The sequence below is a fragment of the Pteropus alecto genome, unplaced genomic scaffold, assembly GCF_000325575.1.
Source record: "Pteropus alecto unplaced genomic scaffold, ASM32557v1 scaffold3, whole genome shotgun sequence".
In the NCBI taxonomy this organism is placed as follows: domain Eukaryota; kingdom Metazoa; phylum Chordata; class Mammalia; order Chiroptera; family Pteropodidae; genus Pteropus; species Pteropus alecto.
This window is the reverse complement of record NW_006442484.1, coordinates 38,535,134-38,550,107: the sequence shown is the minus strand read 5'-3', so window position 1 is coordinate 38,550,107 and position 14,974 is coordinate 38,535,134. Positions and strand designations below refer to the sequence as shown.

The window sequence follows — 14,974 nt, the reverse complement described above, 5'->3', positions numbered from 1 at the left end:
AGAATTAAGTGGGATAGTAACATACATTTGTAAAGTATCTAGCACACTGAAGCACAATAAATGCTAAACAAACAGTCATATCATCATTATGCTGATTCCGTATCTTCTAATAATACCCCCCCCAAAAACCCATATTTCTTACTTAGGTCTTTACTGGGATCTTTGCAGCTGAAATGGTTTTAAAACTAATTGCCATGGATCCATATGAATATTTCCAAGTAGGATGGAATATTTTTGACAGCCTTATTGTGACTTTAAGTTTAGTGGAGCTTTTTCTATCAGATGTAGATGGATTGTCAGTTCTGCGATCATTCAGATTGGTAAGTATAAACCAACTTTACATTATATTTTGTATATAAAGGGGTGTTTCTGTGGCTTTGCATGATTACTATTTAAATCTTTTGGAGGTTTGAATCAAAAGATAAGATTAGGCCCTGATATCTAGTAAAATAAAGTTCATTCAGTAATAAATGCAGTTAAAGAGCTCAAAACCCCATGAATATTTAATTTTAGGATCTTGAAGCATATTCCGTTGTATACACCAGTATAATAGAAGTTTTATATATGAGTATAGTAGAAAATATTTCTTTACCCAATAGGACAAAAGTTTGTCTCCCAATAAGAAGCTTATGATTATAGAATTTCAACCATTATAATATATTTATTACTTTGTGGATTTGATAATTAAAGATCAAATCATTGTTCCCAAAACAAATGTCTGATAATAAAAATACAAAAAAAAAAAAAGATAGGCTTTTTAAAGCATTTTTTCTCTAACACACTGGGCTTTATCCATATGTCAGCATTAAAAAGTTTATAAATCTTTTTCCACCATCTTGGAGCTGTGGAGGCCTGCTGAGAATAGGACTTCTAATGCAACAAATATGTTTGGAAGGCTATGGTCCAAGGCCATTTTTGCTAGTTATAAGCGGGGTCTCCAGAACCAGAGGAAACACACCACTCTTTTTAAAATTGAAGGAGTTTATGTTTGAGATGAGACTGAGTTTTATCTAGGCAAGAGATGTGCATATGTGTACAAGGCAAAGAACAAGGCGGTGACTCCTGGTGGCAAACTGAACAAAACCAGAGTAATCTGAAGAAAGATAAATCATGCTCATGAAAACAGTGGCATGATTCGTGCCAAATTCCGAAGCAACCTTCCTGTTAAGGCCATTGGACACAGAATCCGTGTAATGCTGTACCCCTCACAAATTTAAACTCATCGAAAGTAAATAAAGTGGATTTGTTCTCTTGTAAAAATAAAAAAAATTATAAAAATATCAAAATAGAATTAAGGATAAATGATCAATTCTAAAGAGAATAATATGTCAAACCATTTAAGAGGTATCTATAGCAATCGTGAACTAAAATTGCACACTTCCTTTGAAATGTGTGGTAATTATATTGTGGTAAGTATAAAAAAATAACAGAAATATTGGAAATAGATGAAAATAAAAAATAGAAATCAGTTTTTTAGCTAGGTAATGACAATATTTTAGAACTTAAAATTTGGAATAAAACTCAAGATTGAAAACATTAAAACTTATCATAATAATTAACATTATGTTTTGTGTTTACTTATAGCTCCGAGTTTTCAAATTGGCAAAATCTTGGCCAACACTGAATATGCTGATAAAAATCATTGGTAACTCAGTGGGGGCTCTGGGGAACCTCACCTTAGTGTTGGCCATCATCGTCTTCATTTTTGCTGTGGTCGGCATGCAGCTCTTTGGTAAGAGCTACAAAGAATGTGTCTGCAGGATCTCCGATGATTGTGAACTCCCACGCTGGCACATGAATGATTTCTTTCACTCCTTCCTGATTGTGTTCCGTGTGCTGTGTGGAGAGTGGATAGAGACCATGTGGGACTGTATGGAGGTCGCTGGTCAAGCCATGTGCCTTATTGTTTACATGATGGTTATGGTGATTGGAAATCTGGTGGTATGTAATCAGATGCCTATACATTTAAATTTTTCCATAGAAAATTGTTATCTGTAGATATGATCAATTATTTTATAATTTTAGGATTAGTTAGATCTAAAACTATTAATTGTAATAAAACATTGATCATTTCAATATAGAGAACAGAAAAGAAAATGAAGTATTGTCTTAATTCTCTACCAGATAACCCATACTTATATTTTTCACAAGATTTTGCCAATGAAAGATAACAAAAATATAATTTACAAAGTTGTTAACCAACTTTTAATTAAGGAATTACAAGTGATATAGAACTAGACTCTGAAAAGAAAGAAACAAAAAATTGTTTCTGATATAGTTCTCTACATAGTATAGTCATATGTTAAATAGACTTCTTTTTCTTTTTCTCATTTATTCCTTAAGTCATTTTACTATCAATTAATTCAAAAGATTAAAAATCATAAGTTTTAGAGGATAGTTTAGGAAAATAAGATTTTAGTAACCTCAAGTTTGCATCAAGAAACTGGTGAAGCACATCAATCAGAATTACACTTTGGGTCAAATATATATTTTATTAATATTTCTTTCCCTGCCTAATATGATAATGGATACATATACTGAATGGACTTCATTTCATGTGTGATATCCAGTAGACTATGATAAAATATTAATGTATTATTTATTATGCTTTTTGATGGAATGAAAATAGTATTTATTCTCAGTGAAGATGTGATGCAACAGAAGCATATTATTGAAATATGTGAAATCTTTTAAAAGCCAAATTCATAGAAACAGAAATTGGAATGGTGGTTACCAGGAGCTGAGGGATCCAGGGGGGTTGAAATAGGAGATATTGGTAAAAGAGTACAGGGTTCCAGTCGTTAGAAGTATAAGTTCTGGCAATCTCATTAATAGCGTGTGATTATAGTTATTAATACCATATTATATACTTGAATGTTGCTAAGAGAGTAGATTTTAAATGTTCTCACCATAAAAAAATTAATGTGACATGATGGAAGTAGGTGTTCCCTAATGCTATAATGGTAATCATTTTGTAATATATAAGTATATCAAATCAACACATTGCACACTTTAAACTTACACAGTGTTATATGTCAGTTATATCTCAATAAATCTGGAAAAACTAAAGCTAATTATAAATATGATTTTTTTGCAATTTTTAAAAAAAATTTAATTATAGTTGACATATTATATTAATTTCAGGTGTACAACACAGTGATTCAACACTTACATACCTTATAAAGTGATCACCATGATAAGTCTAGTAACCATCTGGTACTGTACATAGTTATTATGATATTATTGACTTCTTTCATTGTGCTGCATATCACATCCCCATGACTTATTTTATAGCTGGAAGTTTGTACTTCTTAATTCTCTTCCCTTCTTCTATTAACACTTGCATTGATTAGGGAGACTAAAGCAGTAAAACGAACCCTTGGCTTCTCATGATCATTCCTATTAAAACATATACATAAATGAACATATATTTCATAGTAAAATATATTTACTCATTAACAATAAAGACCAAAATGAAAATAAACTATTTCAGAATTTCTCAGCGATTCATCATATTTGTTTTCAATGATTGTTTCTTTCCCTCCCCCTCACACTCTTCTCTTAAACCAAACATATTAACATCAGCATTTTTAACTTGTGTTTTTCTAACTGTTTTAGGTGTGGCCAAAATCAGAGATGAGTCCCTTTTCCTCAGTTTAGTCTAGTTTTGATTATATTAATATGAGGCTAATGTTTTTGGCCATGAATAGATTTACATGAACAGGTAATTTAATTACCTTTTTATTTTCTACTTAAATTGTATGTAAATATAATTTTTAGCCCTCTGTGGGAATTTTTATTTTTTACTATGTTGAATTCACCTGGACCCATACCTTAGGAAAGGAAAACAAAAATGGTCTTGCAAACAGATGGGATTTTGCTTCAAGGATAATTGTCCTGACCTCTTTTATAATCTCTAGTTGTAGGGCCAAAATGATTGGCAATCAAGCCACCCAAATTATAACGCCATCATTTCATTTGAATTGGGTTCAATGTCAGATCCTTTTATGATTTGAAAGCCATATTAAATTGCAAGTTTACACTGTTCTTGGACAGAATATATTATTACAAGAAGTCTGCAAGTGTTACATGTTTTATTTTTTATAACAAGTGACATTTATCTTCTGTATAAGTGACTTGGCCTAAGTTACTTCAAGACAATAGAGAGTGGTCACAATTTTCTTGTTCTACTCGTTCCTCATAGGTGACATATATTCATTATAGGTAAACATTAGGAGAGCTTATTAGGTCTATAAAAGGGAATTTGACCAAGGCCTCTTGCTGCAGTAATGAACTTCAGAATAACATATACTGGTGAAGGGAGCATTCTCTTTGCTCCTCATGCTAGTCCTTCATGGATATGGCTGACCTCTGCTCCTAGAGTTCACAACAGCTAGTATATAGAGAGATTGATGAGTCTAGCTTCTAAGCTACTCCCATCACATGTTCTTATCTGTGTATAAGGAAGTGCGGGGATCGGGGATCTCCATTGCTGGTATGGATTTTAGCTTATATTTCAGAAAAACACACTTATTTTCTTTTTTACTTCCTGTCTCCCATTTCTCCATACCCTATCCACCCCCCCTTGCCCCACCCCCGATATAGGTCCTCAATCTATTTCTGGCTTTATTACTGAGTTCATTTAGTTCAGACAATCTTACAGCAATTGAAGAAGATACCGATGCAAACAACCTCCAGATTGCAGTGGCCAGAATTAAGAAGGGAATAAATTATGTGAAACAAACCTTACGTGAATTTATTCTAAAAGCATTTTCTAAAAAGCCAAAGATTTCCAAAGAGATAAGACGAGCAGAAGATCTAATTAGTAAGGAACAAAACTATATCTCTAATCGTACACTTGCTGAAATGAGCAAAGATCACAATTTCCACAAGGAAAAAGATAAAACCATTGGTTTTGGAAGAAACATGGAGAAATACTTGATGGAAGAAAGTGATTGTCAGTCATTTATTCATAATCCCAGCCTCACAGTGACAGTGCCAATTGCACCTGGGGAATCTGATTTGGAAAATATGAATACTGAAGAACTTAGCAGTGATTCAGATAGTGAATACAGCAAAGGGGTAAGATTGCTTTGTGTTTCATATATTAATTGCTATGAAATGAACGAAATTTTCAGATTTTTGTGTCATAAATTCTAATATCACATTCTGATATGGATAGTTTTTGTGTGTATATGATCTTACAGAATAACTTCCTGAAGGTTCATTTGGTTTAGTTTTACTCTGGTTCTTAATAATTTATTTAATCTTACTTAGGTATATTTGAAAGCACCAGGTATCTTTAAGTCTTCCCTTCCTTCATCTCCTGTTTCTTATCAGCCCTAAATTCATACACAGTCTTCTTCCACTGTGCCTGTTGAATCTGCCCTTATTCATCAACTTTGCACTCAGTACTTCTTGCCTAAACCATTCCAAGTGGAGTTCTCTGCCTTCATTTTCCATCTACTCTAGTCTACATATTTGATTAATTTTACTCAAGTTCAGTGCTAATCATGCCACTCCTTTGAAGTGTACTTTGTCCCCAAGTCTCCTGAATTACAGACTGTAGATAAAGCCTTCACACCATGGCCCCAATCAGCTTTGACCAGCTGTGTCTCCTGGTGTTTGCCTGGAATTCCTACACCTGTTGTTTGTCTGGGGCTCTTATACATGTAAAAGCCAATTTGCTTCTGAGCCACATATACTCACTCCCTACATGACTTTGCCTGGGATTTCCTTCTTCATTCAAAATCCTATACACATCCTTAAAGACATAGCTCTCAGCTTCCTCATTTGTAAAATTACTAGTCCTTACATCATAGGGTTGGGTGAGGGTTAAATAAATTAACATGTAAATGCTTAGAACAGTACTCAGAGTGCTCAAAAGTGGTATCTTTCCTGATTACCCAATAGAAAGTAATGCTTGATTTAATACATTTAGATTCTTTAAGTCTTAAGTACTACCTTGAGAAATGGTTAAAAATGCAGCCATTGGAGAGAGAATACTTGTCTTAAATCCTAGTTTCGATATTTACTAACACTACTATCTTGAGCAATTTACAAAACTCTATTTTTTTAGTTTCCTTATATCCAAAATAGAATTATAATGAAGATTAAAGGATTTATGTTACTAATTAGACAAGTACCTGTTGGAGAGTAAGTACCCAATTAACAGTTATTATGGCTATCAAATTGAGGAGTCACGTACACACTATAAGTAGCTATTTGCTACTGGTTTAATTTAAGAGAGGTAGCATAAGTAAATCAGTGGTTCACAATTTTAGTGTATAAAGACACACTTGGGGCAGCTTGTTACAAATGCCTGTTCTGGACCAGTTGACCAGGTTTAGGCTGTAATAAAGAACAAAAAGCACTAATTTGAACAAAAAGGATTGCAATCCCAGAGGGGCAGTTTAAGGTAGCAACCCAAATTGCACTCTAAAGAGAACAAAGAAAAACAGGGTTTATAAATGCAAAAACCGCAAGTGCAATTCCCATTTAGGTCTTCCATGCAAATGAAGAACTGCAGGGCAGGTTAACCAGGATCCCTTAGTTTCAGTATGCAAATGAGGTAGGCAAGAACTACAGGAAGAAGCAAAGTCCATACATGTCGATGCAGCAAGTTGTTCCAGGATGTTTATGGCTTGAACTTGAGCTCAGTTTAGCAACAAGTTAGCAACTTAATAGTAGTTCTGAGAACTGATACATGAGATGTATATAAGCTCCACTTCCTCAGTGGCCTCCCAACTCTCTTTTAAGTGACTTTCTTAGTGCTTAATTCCATTTTATTTTCTCCATTATCAGCCATATCCTTTGAACTCTCTCTGCCTAAATCTGGATGCAGCCTCAGAATCTTTATCAACAATGTTCCTAGTGACCACTGTGATAGATTGAGTTGCCATGGGAAATGAACCTAAATTCACCCCAGGCTTGTTTTGATTCAAGTTTCTGAGATATTATTACCTTTGTTCAGGGATGGGGGATATTCCCCCCTTTTGCAAGTTTAAGAATCTTCACTTTGAACTGGGAAAGAACATCTTTGACTTTGGACAACTCTCTTTCCCCACTTCTTCCATTAAAAAAAAAAAAAAAAAAAAAGGCACTCTCTTCCATGGCTTAGTATCCTGTTTTCCCATTATATTTTGTGGAAGCTTTCCCATCCTCTTCTAGTATCAGTTCTCAGACAGGCAGATCTCCTTGTCTTGACAGACAGTTAAATATACACTCCAGAATGAAGTCAAAATATTTTATAATAAACTTACCAGAAAATAACCAAAGAGATGAGTTCTAAAAAAAGTAAAGTGTTGAGTAAACAATCTGGGGAAATAATTGGCATGCATTCATTTTTTCTGAAAATCGAGTTTGTCTCAGAATTGAGAAAGACATACTGTCACCTCACGTGGACTCATGAGAATGAGATTCCTGTCACGGCTTCTCAGAACACAGACTCTGGACTGATGGTCCTCTCAGAATCAGCCTCCTCCTGAGGCGCAGTGCAGCCTTCTAAGCACATGGCCAACAACTACACACTGCACTGATTTTTACCATTAGCAATGAAGCACTTCATTATTATGAGCTTCAAATGAAGCATGAAATGCACCCATTTATTCAGTAAATATTTATTGAGATCTACCATGCTCCAGGCACTGTGCTAACAGTTGCTTAGGAAAAAATTCTTTCACACAGCTGCAGTAATTTAATGTGATTGACATCTGGCTTAACTAAATTCTTAAGAAGTGTTCTTTTTTTTTTCCTTTTTATTGTGCCAAGTCTCAAATTAAAAGATCCAAAAAACTAATTTTTTTTAATGGAGAACTCTTTCTTAGAGGTCAAAGAGACAATGCCTGTGTTTTCAGTTATTACAGATTACTTCCTTCTCTGCTATAAAGATGAAAAACTAGAGGCATTCATCAGAATTGTAACATTGATTATGGAAGCACACGGAAGCAAATTTCAGAGAAAAGCATTACATTTATCCAGTTTATTTCTCCAAATACTAAAAATATAACAGCCTCATATGATTGTAAAGTACATAATATAAGCTCTTAGAACTTTCAGAGAAGCTCCTTTACTCACTGTGAATCATATACATCAAATCTTCTTTATTGCTCTTTTGATAAATGTATTCACTTATCAAGGCTGGCTTAAGAGAATTCACTCATCTTGTACACTCAACAGAGAGGAAAACATCCTGGGTAAAAATTTTCTCACAGAAAGATCCCCCATTCATTCCTTCTCAAGCCAAATGCAGATAACTTTACTTAATAGTTCTTCGGTGTTTTAAAATATTCCATGAACGTCATGATAGACCTAGCTGAGGTCGTTGGAGAAAAGGCATCAATGAAATCTTCAAATTTTATATTACCAAACTTCCAGCTTTCAAGGGAGTGTCACTCAACATACTGCAAACACATTTATGCAAAACTTTGTGTTCTATTAGGAAGCACAGTCCATATAAACCCTTCATACACTTTATCACTATGAGAGAAAAAATGTGAAAGAATATATCTGAGCATATTTTCCATAAACTATTGATAATCATATTTTCAAATCACTCTTACTGAGCACCTGCTTGTTACTGTATGCCTGCTATGCCTGCTAAGCACTGGAAAGACACACCATCAGTGCTCGTTTCTTCAGTAAGTATAACTGATGGTCTTTGGCACTGTTGTAGCTGATAAAGAGCAAAGAAGATTTCTTGCCTTTGAGGAGAAACACATATGGAAACCAGAAATTATAATGAAACATATAAAAAAAGAATTAAAATAGAATTTTAGAGAAAATATTGAAGCAAGATAGAGTATAGTGTAACTAAACTTGAAAATAAATTGGAATGCTTCACAGAGGAGATGGCATTTGAAATGAGTTTTCTGGTAAAAACAATTCATCAAGAAGATGAGAGTGCTGGTCCCTTTACCTTCCTGGAAAAGATAAAGGGACCAGCACTTGTGGAAGCATCCAGATGCAAAAAAAAGGCCCATTAAAAATATGTGAGGATGGCCTAGTGGGAAGTACAAGGTTACAGAAATAGGTTGGAGTCAGATAGTGAATGGCTTGATGTACCATGACAGGAGATTAAAATATGATTCTTTTTTTCTGACAGAAAGAGGAAGCTTTAAAGTCTTTTTTTTGTTAGCAAACTTGTACTGTTAGCGAATTTTGTTATGAGTGTTATAAAGCCCATCAGGGGAGAAAGGTGAGAAGATCAGAAACAATTGCAATTATCCAAATGACAGCTGATGAGGGTTCAAACTGAGGGAGTAATGGCAGCAGATGGGGATAAATCCTAAGTCACTTGGAAGTTAAAATATAGGGGCTCATGGTCTGGATATATTAATTGTGGGCTGCTTCAAAGGGTATATTAATTTCCTGTGTCTGCCATAACAAAGTATCACAAACTTGATGGCTTTATGCAACAAAAAATTTATTCTCTGATGGTTCTAGAGGCTTGAAGTCTGAAGTGGAGGTGGTATGTTGGCAGGGCCATGCACTCTGAGGGAACTAGGGAAGATCCTCCTTTGCTTTTTCCTAGTTTTTGATGGTGATGTTAATCCTTGGCCCTCCATGGCTGGCCGCTACATCGCTCTGGTCTCTGCTTCTGTCACCACATGGTATTCTCCCTATGTATCTCTGTCTTTTCTTCTTATAGAGACACTAATTATATTAAATTAAGGCCCATCCTAACAACCTCATCTTAACTTGACTATATCTATAAAGACTCTATTTCCAAATAAGGTCACATTCAAGGGTATCATGGGTTAGGATATCAACCTATGTTTTGGGAAATACAAACTGACTCATAAGAAAAGGTTTTAGATTAGAAGACTGGGTAGCCTTTGATGCTGTTAAAAATATACAGGATGGGGTAGACAACATCTAGGGGATAAGGGAGAGACAGTTTAGTTTGGGAACATTTTATTTGTGAGCTACGTGCAAGGTAACTAAGTGAAGGTGAACAGTAGGTATTTGGAAATGTACATCTTAAGAAGAGAAGTCAGAGTTGTAGACAGGTTGGACTTTTGTGTGTTAATTTATGTTAGGGATTATACATGAGATTATATAGGGAATCAGTCTGAGGTCAAGTTTACTGGGAAACCAACTCTGATAGAAACCTGTGTATAGGAAATTTACTTGGTAGTATTCCCAAGAGCAACACTTTACACCTGTGAGAAGTGAGGGAAGCAAGGTGATTAGGCAGAGGGAGAAGTTGAAATGCTCTTCAGTTACAGCAGAGGCTTCAACTGACCCAACAGGCATCTCTGGCTCTGGACAGCCCCATGGAGTTGTCCCAAATTGAAGCAAGGGGCTTGGGCCTTTGTTCTCCAAAACAGTTGATCATTACATACAGATTTTCCCTCCCCTCTTCCAGGGATAGGGTGTGACCTTGAATAAGGCAGGTAGCTTCCCTTCTGCATGCCATTCCCAGAGAGGAACTCGGCTGTGAGCCTTCAATTGCTAGCACTCATGGCACCTGGAGAAATGAGTGGCTTGCCTAAAGGGAGGATCTGAGCTGTGCACCACAGCATCTCCTACACTACGAGGGCCATAGAAAGCAAAAAAGACAAGTGATCAACTCAACAATTGAGAAGCAGATACAAAATAAGAAAGCACCGAAGAGACCAAAGAAAAAATGTATGCATTTAGCCACTTTCGTCTACACCATATAACTTTCCTCCTTATAACAACTGAGGCAAGTGGACATTATTAATCTGTATTTACAGATGACTAAGGCACTAAAAGGTTACACGAAATTATGCAGGTTAGTCACTGATGTTTTAGGAAGTCTTTTTGAATTTGAACTCCAAGCATTAACCATCACAATTCATTTCATAGAAAGACAAGAGAGTGAATAGGAATGTAATTATTTTCTATTATATCTCTGTAATGTTGCAATTCAAGATCAGATTTTCTGTTATAATGGTATTGTGCATTTGCTGACTTTTGTTCAGCTCCTTAATGCTGATTTTAGGTTATTGTCTACCTCGTAATAGAACCTAGAGCAAAACAAAGCACACAGAATAATAAACCAGTCCATTGAGATGCACTGAGTAAGAGACCATATCAGGTTGAAAGCACATGAAAGGCGGTGGCACTTGAGCCAGACCTGAAGGGTGGAGATGAACTGATTGGGTGAATATGGTGGAGAAGGAAGTCCCAGGCAAAGGAACAAACATTTGTATTGTTCACCTGATTCACTCACTCATGTATCCATCTACCCAGTCATCTATCTAGGATTCAATTTTGGAAGACATCGTCTTTGGAGAGACTTAAATGTGCTTACTTGTTATTAAATGCATTCCTTTTATTGATTTGATAAAAAGTTCTTTAAATATTTGTAGTCATTGAGGTTAAATATGTCCTTTTACTATATTGTGGTTTTAATTACATTGTTATCAGGTCTATCTCTTTAGATATTTCTAAAGTTTTTCCTCAAAGAGGCAGTTGAAGGAAGTTTAGATTTCTTTTCTCATTATTGCATTTTAAAAAATAAAGTAAATTTCCAGAAATGAATTTGACTTAGCAGAATTTAGGGATTAGTTATAATTATACCTTTGGGGGTAGCCACCATTTGACCATATCTTTTATGTATAGATCTTACAGAAACAAAACACTCCTATAGGATTTTACCTAGACTATATCTTTTTTTTGCATTTTGGTTCCAAACTATTTGAAATTTTTTTCATCTTTATTGAGCTCGTTTGTATGTCTAAAAACAATGAATTTTTGGTCTGATATTTAAATTGTTTCTTCATTTTTATTTTGAAAATGTCTCTTTCCTGTAATGCTGATTGAAATATAAAAATTAAATATGATAATTAAGAGTAAATAAAAATGCTACTTTTAGAATATGCTTTTAAAAACTATACACTTTCTTTCACCTCACTCCGATATTGAGAATCACTTATTTTAAAATGTTTTTGTCAAGAGCAAACAGAATGCGACACTTTGCCTTAGCACATTACAGTGTTTAAATTCATCACTTAAAAAACAGAATTATCTAATTTTTTAGTTCATTATTTTAAAATCTATGTTCAATGATGTTTAACCTAATTATTGTGTTTCAAATATATTGCTTTGCATTGAGCATATGGCATGTACTGTCAAATGTTTAACTAATTTCTACTTATTGGTATGTGGCTTTAAGCATTTTCAATCAGTCGACTAAACTGTACCATCATGATGCATTTCTAAACTTCAGTACCTAACCTTCTTACTTCTCACAGGGGTAAAAACAAACTGGATCAATCAAGGATGCAACTTTGTGCTTTTAACCAGGCAGAGACATTTGTGACCACTTTTATACAGGTTACCTAAAAAAAAATCATACGTATATGATATTTTTTTCAGTGTCATGCATGCTCTTTAGCTACAAAATTTTTCTGCCTGACCCATTGCAAGAAAGTAGAAACATATACGTACAATTGTTCCATGGATGAATTGACATCACAGCATGTCACTGGGCCAATTCCATCATTTTTTGTTATACTCTTGATGACTTTCTTGATCTCTCTCATGTCCTTAGGTGATTTCAAGTGCATGATCTATAGAGTTTTATTGGAGGGATTATAAAAGTAAGATATAGAATGTAACAGAAGTCGTTGAAGCAACATTTAATGTGAAAAATTCAACTTCCCTTCTAAATTAAGCTATATATGTATAGATGTATATCACAGTAAATTGTCACATTGTTGCTTTGAGCAGAAAGTTGTAATGTCCTCACCATAACAACAACAAAAATGGTGATTATGAGAGGTGAAGGATGTGTTAACTAACTTTATTGTGGTAAACATTTTACAATATATATGCGTATCAAATCATCATTGTACTCCTTAAACAATGTTATATTGTCCATTATAGCTCAGTAAAGCTGGAAAAATATTATCACATTTAAATTCAGTAATTTAGAACTCTATTAAGAAACAATTTTTGTGGGAAAAATATTTTAGGCATAAACATAAAATCTCAGAACAGGAAAGGACCATTCTAGTGCTAGCCCTGTATTTATAGATAAGGAAATTGAGACTCATACAAATGACTGCTTTCTGAGTATACATCTAGAAAATTGGGGATAGAGGGCAAAGTACTCAGCTTCTAGGCCAAACTTTGGGTACATTTGAAATGATTTTAAGAGCAGTGATAACTAGAGCTTTATTTCTCTAATAAATTCAGTAATTAACATTTGGTTTTTATTTGATCAGACATTAAATGCATCAATTAATAATTACTAGGCCCTGCCTAGGAATGAATAAGTTATAAGTGCTTGAAATGCTTCATTTGATTCCAGAAGCAATATTACTCACCAATGAGAATAAGTTTCTGATTTGCAGAGTAGTCTCAAGAAGTTTAAATAGAAGATATTATGAAGTGAACACTAAATCTGTCAAGAAGATATAAAACACTTTCCCTAAAATTAGAAACAGATAAATATGAATTACCTTATCTAATATTTCTAACAAGTATAAAATAAAAAAAATACTACACAGTTATATTTTATTTTAATTTTAACATAGCTTATTGAATCACTGAATTCTAATTGTTCCTAGGAGAAGGAAATCTATGTAAATAGGACTCTTGCCCTTTTTTTTTATAATCCAGTTAATATTTTGAATTTCTCTGTCATTGTTGGAATGTTTGTATTATTGTTTTCCATTGTGCAATGATGAAAGTAAAACTTTATCCTGAAATCTCTCTAGGGGAATAATGCTAACAGTTTAAAATTTTTTAAAAAATCATATTATTGTTTCAGTTTACTTGAAGTTAATTTCAAAGAAGATCCTGAATAAAAGCTATATTTTTTTATTTCAAATTGATGGTGATTTAGAGGTAATATTCTTTTAGAAAACAATTTTATTCCAGAATATATTAAATTCCCTCCTCCCTAGAACCTAAATAAAGATGCACACATATATAATACTATCTACATATGTATAGGTAAAACAAGATTTTTGAGAAAACTGTTTCCAGAAATATGTGTGTGTTTAATTCCTAAATTATTACTTTTTTTTTTTTTTTTTTACTAAACTACTGTTAAAACATGAGATAATGTTAACAAATGGTCATTCTCTGGATATTTCAGTGTGAAGAATGGCTTGAAATATGCTACTTTTCTTTGGCAAAAACTGCCTACATAAATGTTAGGAAAGATATATTTTATCTGTGACAATTTTCATTTTCTATTGTATTTGCATATTAGAAATCCACATGTTAAAAAACTGGTAATTGTTCCATTCATTGGACTTTGTCTTTCCTTATCCTTCTTCATTTTGAGTAGTTTTAAGGAATAGCATTAGTCATTCAATTGTATAGATAGTTTGTTTTTCATTTGTCATTCTGATTTTTAAAAAATTATAAATGATATTTAATGAGCTTGAGTTTTAGAACCTACACTTTTACCTCGCATTTTGCTGTCATGTTTGCCTATGTTCCAATTCTTATTTATCTACTTGTTGCAGTTTTCTAGCTGGTTTCAGTAGTAGAACTGTTAAAATGTTTGTTTTTAAAGTTTTTAAGACATTTTTTCTGATTTGACCTACCGTTATATCAGCTACTTAAATACCTATTCTCTGCAAAGATTAATTCTCTGTTAGTACACAGGGACCTCGAACATCATTGTCGGTTGCTTTACATTGCAAGACCTCATTGGTGAATTCTGCTTGCCTTTTCATTAGAAAGAAGCTTCCAGATGATACTGTAGGATCTGGCTGAGAAATCTATAGCCAATCCAACCTTCTTATATGAGAAAACTGCTGCATTTGTTTGTTTTTATATTCAGGATCATATCTTTTAGTCACGTAAGTTCTCATGCTCTTGAGTGGAAAGTGCCCTAGGGAGAAGATTCTGGGAAAACTAAGAACTCTTGATGAAATCAATGGATTTATTTTTAATTACCCTGGTGGTGGCTGAGATTCAACCTCATCGTTTCTCCAACATCCTAATACTATATATCACATTGACCTGTGATGGAACTGTTAAG

General features: G+C 33.9%; 1 protein-coding gene and 1 pseudogene across 1 annotated transcript in view; both read left to right on the top strand.

The window, feature by feature from the left end:
- Nucleotides 1-14,974, top strand: part of SCN9A (sodium voltage-gated channel alpha subunit 9) — a 124,057-nt gene that overhangs the window by 76,463 nt on the left and 32,620 nt on the right. Inside the window, exons 16-18 of the mRNA XM_025039560.1 lie at nt 147-320; nt 1,585-1,941; nt 4,606-5,082. Coding sequence (XP_024895328.1) covers nt 147-320; nt 1,585-1,941; nt 4,606-5,082 — 1,008 coding nt within the window. The remainder of the gene's footprint in view (nt 1-146; nt 321-1,584; nt 1,942-4,605; nt 5,083-14,974) is intronic.
- LOC107196348 lies at nt 885-1,217 on the top strand (annotated as a pseudogene).